The sequence below is a fragment of the Orycteropus afer genome, unplaced genomic scaffold, assembly GCF_000298275.1.
Source record: "Orycteropus afer afer isolate SDZICR_OR568_19922 unplaced genomic scaffold, OryAfe1.0 scaffold00519, whole genome shotgun sequence".
NCBI lineage: Eukaryota > Metazoa > Chordata > Mammalia > Tubulidentata > Orycteropodidae > Orycteropus > Orycteropus afer.
In genome coordinates, this window is record NW_006922106.1 from 1598652 (window position 1) to 1609732 (window position 11081).

At 53.7% G+C, this 11081-nt stretch overlaps 1 protein-coding gene across 1 annotated transcript in view; it reads left to right on the top strand.

The window, feature by feature from the left end:
- Positions 1-750: 750 nt before the first annotated feature.
- The window catches only part of CNGA2 (cyclic nucleotide gated channel subunit alpha 2), a 40135-nt gene continuing 29804 nt past the window's right edge, over positions 751-11081 (top strand). Inside the window, 2 exon segments of the mRNA XM_042782926.1 lie at positions 751-854; positions 1187-1261. Of these exon segments, the coding sequence (XP_042638860.1) occupies positions 751-854; positions 1187-1261 (179 nt within the window).

Here is an 11081-nt window from a genome sequence, read left to right on the forward strand (position 1 = left end):
CGTCTTGTTGAAGGCCTCCCCCTCTTTCGTCGACCCTCCACCCTACCAAGCATGACGTCCTTCTCCAGGGAATGGTCCCTACTGGCAACATGACCAAATTAGGTGAGACGAAGTCGGGCCATTCTCGCTTCCAAGGAGCATTCCGGCTGCACTTCATCCAGGACAGATCTGTTCATTCTTTTAGCAGTCCATGGTACTTTTATAGTCACTGATTTTGTCAAATTTTCTGGTGTCTTAGGTACCATATTGTGGTAATTAGTATTTGTGAACCTGTATCAACAACTTTTTGAAAATGAAGTAGTAATGAAAGGAAAAGGAGGAAAAAATAAAATTCAAAGAAGACTTCCTTTCGCTCAGTTACTAGTAATATCCTAACTAATAATGTTGTCATTCAGTGTAAAAGACTTTATAAAGCAGTTTTGTTAGTATTCATATAACCTACAAAAGATTCCATTTAAGCTGTTTACAAAGATATTTATCACATATTATTTTATGATTAAAATCGACAGTAAACATTCCTAAGGATTCTGTATGGTCTGGTACGAGAAGAGACTCATGGGGGGTGTGTGTTGACACCATGAGTTACTGCACTGGGTGACACCAGTCCTAGTGACGTCGCTTGGCCTCATGCCCTCCTATTCATTGTTGGGCCCCACCTGAGTCCTTGACCCCAGCCTCAGTGCACTCTCTCTTCAGTGTTTCTGGAGGCCAGGAACGCCCGCTCTGTCCTGAAGCACTTTCCTCACGCCAATGAGTTCGTGGAGGAGCTGCGCCAGGGCACCATCGAGCACGAGTGCATGGAAGAGATCTGCAGCTACGAGGAGGTCAAGGTGCTTGAGGACAAAGAGCAGATGGCACGTAGCAGCCTGGGGCTGGGGGCTGGGAGCAGTGTCAGCCTCGGGATTCCAAGGACAGGGCCTGACTCTCACCCAACTGGGGAGTGTTGAAGGGAAACCATGGAAGAGGAGAGGGATGTCCTTACTCTTCCATCTATCTGCCCTTTGTCCTTTGGGACTCCCTGAGGATGGTCAGGTGTGGAAGGGTGGGCAGCAGAGCTAAGGCCTGCAGAATCTCAGACTGGCTTTGCTGAGGGCCTCTGAGGCCCACCTAGGACATGGGCACTTGGGGAGCCTCTCACTGCGCCCATCTTCTCCAGGTGCCAGTGCCCTTTGCTCTTCTTTTACAGATGGAGTTCTGGAAGGGGCACCCAAACGTAGTCTACACCGTCCGGGACCTGGTGCAGAGCTCAGACACCATGTATGTGGTGGTGCCCCTTCTGGGAGTGGCACTGCTGATTGTCATTGCCTTGTTCATCATCTGGAGGTGCCAGCTGCAGAAGGCCGTCCACCGTCACCCCGCCTACGCTCAGAACTGGTACCTTGCCAGTCGCATCGGGCACAGCCTCCCCTGGGTTATGGTGTACCACGGCTCAGTGCATGGCCCAGATGAGTCCTCTGGGCCCCGGGGGGCAGGGAGCAACCCACAGATGGTGCTGGGGCCCAGTCGAGGGGCTAGGACCACTGTCCAGCTTGAGAGCACCCCCTATCCCCCCGAGCTCTCCCTCTCCAGACTGGCCAATGCCACCCCACCCCCCACGTATGAGGAGGTGACGGCTCCACAGGGGAACAGCAGTGTGGAGGCCAGCATTTCTTACAGCGACCCGCCCCCAGAGTATGAGGACATAGTGGCTGCCACCCCTAGCTCAGACAAGGAGCGTCCTTGGGGGGAAGCCTCCTTTGGGGGTCTTTGATTTTCTTTTTGACATTTTTAAGACTGTGCCACCACAAAACAGCCTTAACCTCCTTGTTGCCAAATAATTCCGTAATATTGGTTTTGTCAGAAGCGAATTGGCAGTGACAGGATGGGGAAGGTCGTGGCTAGAGATAGTGCATGAGTCAAAGTCCCCAGCTCTTCGGGATGCCCCCACACCCCCAGTGTCCTGGGCCTCTGTCCGGGGCACGCTTCTCTTATGCCAAAGGAATCTTTGTGGCCCAAAGTCCACAGGCTCGGACCCGGGGCTGATGGGCTGGAGGGAAAGCTATCTGGGTGTGGAATCCCAGGCCTTCAGCGCCTCTCCTCCACAGCAGTCCTGTGCTTTCTGTCCCGGATGTACTTTTGAGGACAGGGACTAGGAATGGGGAGAAAACAAGAGGAAAAAAGAAAACAGCAATGATGAAAGCAATGAGGACAACACCAAAACCATCCGGGCCGCTCAGAGGGGCCTCGTCGACAGCCAGCTCCGCTCTGACCGGGCGAAGAGAAGCGTTCTCCCTGAACGCTCAGGGTGTGGAGGTCAAGGGCAAGAGCCCCCGGCCTCCAGACTGAGCAGGGGCCGCCCTGGAGGGCAGCTCTGGATGGCAGGGCTGGACCCGAGTGCTTGGTCATGGGGAAAGCCCCCTCGCTGAGCCTGTCCGCAGGGCCCACGGCCTCCAGCGATGCACCCAGCTGCAGTCAGTGTGCGAGGCTTGCCCTGACTTGGCCCCTGCTCTTTGCCCTGTCCTCGCAGGACCAACTTGCCTGATACCTGACTCTGATGATTTCTTCATCATGGTGCCCAGCTGGGGAGAAGAGCCAAAAGTATTTTAAGGAGTTTCTTATTCCTTTGTGGGGAGGTACAGCGAGCCCAAGAGCTGGGGAGGAAGGCCCATTCAGGGTGTGTTCTGCCCCTGCCGGGGGTGGGGCTGTTCTCAGGACCCCATCTCTGGGGTCCAGGAGCAGTCTGTGACACAGGACACTGACGACACTGCTCCGCACTCCGCCTCCATCTTCCCGGCCTCGGTGCCGATCTGTTTTCCCTCTGTGGTGCTTTACACAACGTAGCAAATTGAAGAGGGCCCAGCCAGGGGCTGCTGGCAAGCATGGCAGTTTAACTCGACAAGTTTCTTGTGGTTAAATGGCTCCCCAAGTCATTGAATGCAGCCCCGTCTTGGGACCCCAGATGATTTCTGGAGAGCCCTGTGATTGTGGGGCCTTGCCATGGGACGTGTTTAAAGTCAGGGGGCTTGTGTTCCTATCCCAGCAAGGGCCCCACCATGGACGACTTGGCCCTGTGGCTGGGGGCCTCCTTCCCCTACCTCACTGGCCTGTAAAGTGCTTGAGGCACCAGAGAACCCGTGAGCTATGCCCTTAGGAAGATTCTTCTAGAAATGCGCAGGTTGTAGGGGACCAGTCTTAGCCGAGACCCTCATATGCCTCTGAGGAAGTTGAGGGGCCCCAAGAGGAACATGTTGTTGTTGTTGTTATGTGCCATCGAGTCGGACCCGACTCATAGCGACCCCTCCTTGGGTTTCCAAGGCAGTATCACTACGGAAGTAGATTGCCCCATCTTCCTTCCGAGGAGTGGCTGGTGGGTTTGAACCGCCAGCCTTCTGGTTAGCAGGCAAGTGCCTTTAGCCACTATGCTACCAGAGCTCCCCATACTGAGTCTCAACCTGGGGAGCAATATCCTGCCAGTTGACCTCTTCAGGGCCCGCCTCCATGAGGTCTCCTTAATGCCGTGGGCGGTGACCAGGGGGCATTTCAGCTGGCCTTCCTGCCTGTCCCTTTCCTGGGATTCTAACATTGCACTCAGGCTCTTTGCCAAGTGCCCAGAAGGCTTGGAGCTGGGCAGAGATGGTAGTTCAGGAAGCAGGTGCCCGGGCAACGGCCTGTCGAGCGCAGCTCTGTGTCCTTCAGGGGCTGGGTGTAGACCTGGGGGAAGACCCTGGCCACTGGGGCTCTGGTCTCGGTCAGTGCTGGACAGCCGCTCTGTGAGGTGGATTGAGGCTGCAGTTTCTGGGACGTTTAGACGCACACTGTAGGAAAAAGGCTGTACAGCGCGCCGTGGGCACGACTGTGTGGACGAAGAGCGCCCTGTACATACTTTTCCAACTCTGTCTTTGCATGGCCGGGGATTTGATACAATGTTAACTCTTCAGTAGAGACATTCTGGTTGTCTGGGGGGCAATGTGCATTTGTGCTTATCTGAAACAATAGCCAGTGAGCTGTTTGTGTGTGGGAGTGGGTGTCACCTCCTGGAGCAAGGGAAACCGAGGTTAGCTGGTGGAGGCCTACAAAGCTGCCACCTCCTACCCCTGTGAAGGTGGCTTTGGAAGAAGCTATGGCAGTGGCATCCTGGGGACCTCTGATCTGTGAGACCCCCACTGCCATCCCTTTTGGCACGGTGCTCCTGCCTTCGGCTCTGTTCCCCTGAGCACGCCTTTTTTCGTGTGTGCAAAGATGTGTGATCATTGACGTTGGCAATGGTGGGGGTAGCTATTTAGATAATTTTCATTTTTTTAAAAAAAGAAACGTCTTAAAAAAAATTCCTTGAAATAGGACTGTCACTTGTTTTAAACCAGAAACCTTTAAAGACTTTTTAAAACAAGGACCGCCCTCATGGCCCTGTCCCTGTGCCCCTCACCTCAGGGTTTCCACAAGGGAAGGCGCCATGGGCACAGGTACCAACGAGAACTCCATTGCCACTCATGTGAACTCGGTTGGGAAACCAGGAATCAGCCTGATTTGTTGGACACTGTTGTCTTCTTGTGGCCTAAAGGGGGGCTTCTGGCAGGACAGTGTCCTTTTGTGAAATGTTGCCTCTCCTGGTGGGAGGGGGGACTCCTAGCCCTAAACCCCAGGCAGAGCAGACCTTTGCCCCAAATGGCATCCCACAAGATTAAAAAAACCAAACCAAACCACTGCTTCTAGAAAGTTCTCTAGTCCATGAGTGAGGCTCCCTCCTCCCTGGCTGTGTCTTTCTGGGAGGGTGTGCGCACACCGTCTGCCACTCAAGCTGCCGCCTGCGGCCTGAGCTTCAGACTGATGGGCAATAAGGCTCCGTTAAGATACAAAGCCTTTCCCCGGTGCTCTATTAATACTAATCAGCATAATTAGCTCATTGCAAAGGCCTGTAATCAGACTGCCTGCGCCGCCAGTGCAAGCCCGTTCATTGGAAGCCCACTAATTGAGAACTTTGCCCGACTGCGACTTGAGAGAACTCTGTTATCTGTGAGTCTTGCTGAGTGAAAACATTGGAAATCTTTCCCCGAGTAAAAGTTTAGGGCCCTCTGGGTAAAAGGAATCCAGTTTAAAATGAGTCCCTTTGGCAAATAAAGGGTTCAGAATACTAGTGGGGGCAGGGTGGGGTGGGGTGGGGCAAGGCTTCTTTTGTCCTGGATGGTTTCTGGTTCTCTCTCCACCGCAGGGACGTTGGGTATTGCCACCTTTCACTCTGCTGCTTCCTTTATCATCTGAACCACAGTCTGTGCAGCGTTTTAAGAATCTGGAAAGCGGATGTTTCGCTTTTAGACTGGCCTCTCCTGTCATTCGCCCCCAAATGTTGAAACTAGGGAGGTTTTCCTTTCACAGCCTTGTGGGCGGTGAGTTTCTCTCTCTGTCTCTCTCAAGACTTTCTCTGACGAAGCTATCCAAACACCCTGCCCCTCGAGCACACTGCCTCCCCAGTTGTGGCATTGTGCTATCTGACTGATGAGCCCGGACATCCAAGAGTGAGAGAACCCCCAGCGGCCTGGCCTCCCATCTGTCTCCCCTTACAGAAGTCCCTTGCCCGGGCTCTGCGCCCCCTGCTCTTTGTTCTCATGAATTTGTGACAGCAGAAACCCCAGTACGTGTGAAGAAACGGAACTCGGGGTTCTCGGAATCCTCGAGAAAGAAGAGCTGGTTGAAGGGAGGGCTTGTCAGTCGGATCACACTGAGACAACCGAAGAGTGAAATTGGTTGGCAACAGGGAGCTCACTGGCGACCTTGGGAAGAGCGATTTCTGTGGCGGGGTGGGAGCTGAGGCACTGAGCCGCGTGGTAGGATTTCACTTGGGCCTGGGGCTGCAAACACACTTGCTTTTGATTCTTCTCTGTCTCTCTCTCTCTTTAAAATTATGAAATTGAGCTGTTGAATTGTGTCCCTTTCTACTTCTAATAAAGACCACTGGCATTCACTTGTGTCCTGGTCTCGTCCATCTTGGCTCACAGCTGACACTTGTCTCAGACTTCCATGAGGCATGGATGGTTGGGGACCAGATAAGGAAACAGCCCAAGCAGTTTAGGAACTGGAAGCAGAGACGCTCTAGGTGCTAAAGTTGTCCCCAAAGTGTATAAGATGACCTCGTGACCCGTCCCTCTGGGATGCGGTGAGTACGGTCTGTCACGAATCATGTTAGCACCTTCCATGTCACCTGACTCCTGGTTAGTAACAGAGGTGTCCATGCTTAGAAGGGCGGTCTGCTCAGTTTCAGAGCTGGGGGAGGGGGAGGGAGACTTTGTTCTGAGGTTGCAAGGGTCAGGGAGTGTTCAGAGGGCAGTGAAGGTGCCAGCCACCACATGGAGGAAGTAGATTTTAGCCCCAAAGGACTCCCAGATGTTGGTGTGCAGTGAGAGGAGGCCTGGGAGGTCGCTGGCACAGGCTGTGCCAGCCCCCAGTGGTGAAAGCGATCTGTGGTGATTAGACCGTGGCACCTTGAATGAGATTTAAGGCCTCATTAAAGGATTCAGTGTGCAAGCTAAATGCCAAGGACACCAGCCAGAGCCTGGCATTTCATTCTTGTCCCAGGTTGAATTGTTGAGTGATGCCAACCTTCTGTGGATACTGGAAAGGCAATGGAGGCTCTTCAAGCAGTCCCTAGCACATTGACGGGGCCATGTTCTGAACATGGTTTTTGAACTTAGGCCCTTTTCGCCAGAGACCAGCATTCCAGGTAGTGAGTCAGGGTCCCTGGATAACCTATGCAAGGAAGCTGACACATGAGATGGCCCCAGGCTTCCCAAGTCCCTTTTGGGACACCATGCAAGGGAATTGAAGTGCCTTGGTAGAGGGTGGGCAAGTCAGGGGCAGGGACTTGATGGGGTGATGTTGGGGGAGGGGGTCCTGCCCCAAGACTCTCCCCACTCCAGTTGGAACAGGGACAGAGAACCAAGTGTGGAGCAAAGTCTGTACTTCAAGGGTGGAGCCATACAGGCAGATGGGGTTGGGAGAACGGTTTTCCTGGGTCTCGCTGTGGGGAGAGATGTGAGATTCCCAAAGCCTGAAGAATAGACCTTTTTTTTTTAAAAAAAAAAAAAAACCAAAAAGCAGAAAACAGACCAAACATGCTTTCAAGAATCACGGGACGGGCCACTCCAATACTAGGGACTCTCTACAGTCACAGTCTCTCTGAAGAGCTCCAAGTGGACACTGCATTCAGTGCCACCCGGCTGGTTGTGCTGAGTCACAGGAGTGCTGGTAGCCCTGGGTAGTGGCGGCAGAGCCTGGGGCTCCACAGGCCAGGCCATGGGCCATACCTGCTTAGAGCTCAGGCAATCAATTCCTGTTGCTTTAAACCACCCAGTGTGAGGTCCCAGCACATTCATACAAGGCCTAAAGTAGGTTCAATGGTTGACCACTCAGAAGGGCATTGGTGACCTTGGCAAGGGACTGCTTCAGTTGAGTGATGGGTGAGGAGCTGGACTAGAGCCAGTTGTCTAGGAGGTGAGAAAACTGGAGACCGTGAGCAGGAGGAGTACAAGGCCAGCAGTGTGAGTGAGACAAGATGCCGTGGTCATTTCAACTCAGCCACTCTCGAATGAGTGCCTACCATGACTTTGCACTGCTCCGGGTGCAGGTGGTGGTGGTGGTGGGGGAGACAGGAAGGAAGGAAAGTCTCTGCTCCCATGGAACTGATGGTGCTGGCAAAGCGGGGAGGGTGTTTACGCACTGAAGAGAAACATCCAGGCGTGGGGGCGAAGCTGAGAGCCAGGGTGAAACCGAGACTGCTGACAGAGTCGCAGATGCAGCCTGTGCCCAGGGCAGGAAATGGCCTTGCCCAGGGCACGGGCACTTCATCATCTGTAACCAAGGGGAGACCTTGGGGACCGCGTGAATGTCCTTGCAGCTCATGGGCTTCAGGCAGGAGCTCTGGACCAGGAACAAAGTGCCTTCCGTTTAATGACTCCTTAGCCTCACTGAGGCACAAAGAGGTGACATCAATGGCCTAGGTGAGACAGCCAGGAAGTGCGGAGCCAGGTCCCAAACCTCAAGGGTGTGGTGGGCCTCCAGAGCCTGGCCGCTGCTCCTCTGCCTCCGTGGTGTGCACTGCTGGTCGGCAGGAGGGGCGGCTACAACCTGAGCGCTGGCAGGTCGGGGCAGGAGGGTTTGCTAGGCCTCTTTGGAGCCAGTTGCCCCCTGGGACCTCCTCTTGGTCAAGCGAGGCTGTCAGAGACCTTGGTCTGCATCCAAGCCCTGCTACTGAATCGCTAAGTGAATTGGGCCGTGCTGTGGCCCTCTCTGAGCCCCCTTTGTCCGTCTGTGAGACGGGAGCTTGGCCTCACTGCACCGCCATTCACTTCTTGTCTGAAAAGGGGCAGCTTCCCAGGCCTGCGCTTCCTACCTCGGCCTCTGTTCTATCCTCTCCGTTCCCCCTCCCTGGGAAGCTAGCTCGGCTTTGGGGCTGCAGCTCTTCCCATCTCTTCCTAGCTGTTGACCAGGGCCTTAGGCTTCAGTCTCCTGATTTTGACAAGCACATCCCATGTCAGTGCCTGGGTATTCCAATCAGAGACGTCACCTGTGGCTAGCTGAAGTCACCTTGTTCCACCTTGTCCCTGGGGGTCAGGAATAAGGCCCTTCCCTCCCCGCTCTGAGGGCTTCCTGGACATAGAGGTGACATGTGTGTGGGGGGGCGGTGGCGCCTAAATCCCTCCAGGGGTCTGATCTCTTGCCCTGGAGGGCAGCGGAGAGAAAAGAGCAGAGGGACAGGGAGCACAGGAGGGCATGGGTGTTTATAGTCAGGCCTGTGTTTTAACCAAAGAGCAGCACAGAGTAGGGACCGGGCGAGGGCTTGGTGGGCGGCAGTGGCTGCTGGGAGGCCGCTCTTTATCCTGCCTCCAGGCCAGGGCTGAAGGTCCCAGGATGCTTCGCGGCTTGGCAAAGACAATAATCTGATCCACGCGAAGAGGGGCCACTGGGCTCAGTTAGGGGAGACGACTTGCCTAAGATCCCCCGCAGCAGGGCTAGGAGGCACTCCCCACAGTCGTGCCGCAGGGCCTGGCTTCCTGATGCTTTGGGAGCTGCTGGCAGGGCCGGTGCAGAATGAGTGGCAGCCAGGAATCTTCCCAGAGGGCATTGGTGGAGGCACGTGGCAGTGCAGGCTGGGGCCAGGTAGACAGGAAGGTGTGCAGGCAGGCAGGCAGACACAAGACATGAGGGCAGACAGACAGAGGGGCGGGCAGGGGCTAGAGCTGGACAGGTGCTCTGTGGGGGCTGAATCCCCTCGGGATTTCGGCAAAAGCTTGGATGCAATTAACTGGGGTTGTCTGGTCACCAGTGGAGGCTCTGTGCCCATGACCACCTTTAGGGGAGAAGAGGATATGTTTTCTTCAGAGATGCCAGGCCTCAAGGGAGGGAGTCCTTTTGCTCCATCTCTTTCTTGCAATAAAACAGCTCTTATTTTAATAAAGAGCCAAGCCCTCCGGCAGAAAGTTCACAGGCAAGAAATACAGAAGATCAATAAACACATGAAAAGTGGCTCAGGTTTATTCATAATGAAAGCAACAATCGGATAGATATCATTTTTCATTCAGCATAATGATGCCTTTTGGGAAGTTTCCCAATGTCTTCTGTGGATGAGGCTGTCAAAAAGCAAGCGCCCTCCTCCCAGGTGGGCCCGCACCATGTGCAGCCTCTTTGGATGGTACTTTGATTGTTGTTGTTGTTATGTGCCGTGGAGTCAGACCCAACTCATAGTGACCCCTCCTCCTTCGGTTTCCGAGGCAGCATGACTACGGAAGTAGATTGCCCATCTTCCTTCCGAGGAGTGGCTGGTGGGTTTGAACCGCCAGCCTTCTGGTTAGCAGTCAAGTGCCTTAGGTACTATGCTGCCAGAACTCCCTCCATACACCCTAGAACTCTGTAATGCCATTCAAGGCACCTGCCCTGCAAGCATGCTGGCCACCTATGCCAAGAGGCCTGTCCAGGAATGCTCACTGCTACATTGTTTAGAAAAGCCACCAGCCCCAGACGCTCCAAGGGTCCACGCACAATACGCAGAGTGAAGCCGGCTGCTGTGAAAGAACTGAGGGAGATCTGCTCTGATGTGGGGAGATCTCCAAGGCCCACTGTTCACTCAGAACAGCTCAGACCGCAAGATCTCATCTGTACCAAAATTGCAAACATACACACACGTACACAAGTCAGATGTGTTCTGGGCTCCCCTTCCCCTCCCCAGGGGCATCTGTATGGCCTCCCATTGAGATCTTAGGTCTCTGGGTCCCACCACTCACACATGCCCATTGGCCAGCTTCCTGCCTGTGGGCACCATGTGGCATTCTGAGCAGAGTCCACTCCATGCCATGCTGCTCACCTCCGAGGAAAGCTTGGCAGATCACACTGTCCTTTGGATATACCTCTCCCTTGGGTATGCCCCTTGGCCCTCTGAGCATTGGATGGAGGCCTCCTCAAGCCCTTCTCTGACTCACTCTTGGCTTTCTTGGGGCCTGTGTTAGTTCTCTAGGGCTGCCATCACAGACCTTTCACCAGTGGATGGTTTAACATACATAAATTTATTCCCTCACAACCTAGGAGGCTAGAAGTGTGAATTCAGGGTCCTGGCTCCAGGGGAAGGCGTTTTTTTCCATATCTCCTTGTCCTAGGAGGTGCCCAGCACAGGGACTCCGGGTCCCAAGGACGTGCTCTGGTCCTGGCTCTTCTTTCTTGGCAGTAGTAGATCCCTCTGATCCCTTCTCTCTCCTTTTATCTCTTGTAAGATAAAAGATGTTGTAGGTTATAAATCACTCACGATTAGTGTTACTCATAATGGAATATCAAAGTCTGAGGTGGCTTATTTTGTTTAGATACACTTGTGTGCATGTCATGCGTTCATGTCTTTGCATAGTCATTAAAACACAGGATTTATTGATTGAATCCTTTTTTCTGCATATGTATGATGTATGCTGAGCAAATAATCCGAGAAGCTGGACTATATGAAGAAGAGCATGGCATCCAGATTGGAGGAAGACTCATTAACAACCTGAGATATGCAGACGACACAACCTTGCTTGCTGAAAGTGAAGATGACTTGAAGCACTTTCTGACGAGGATCCAAGTAATAGCCTTCA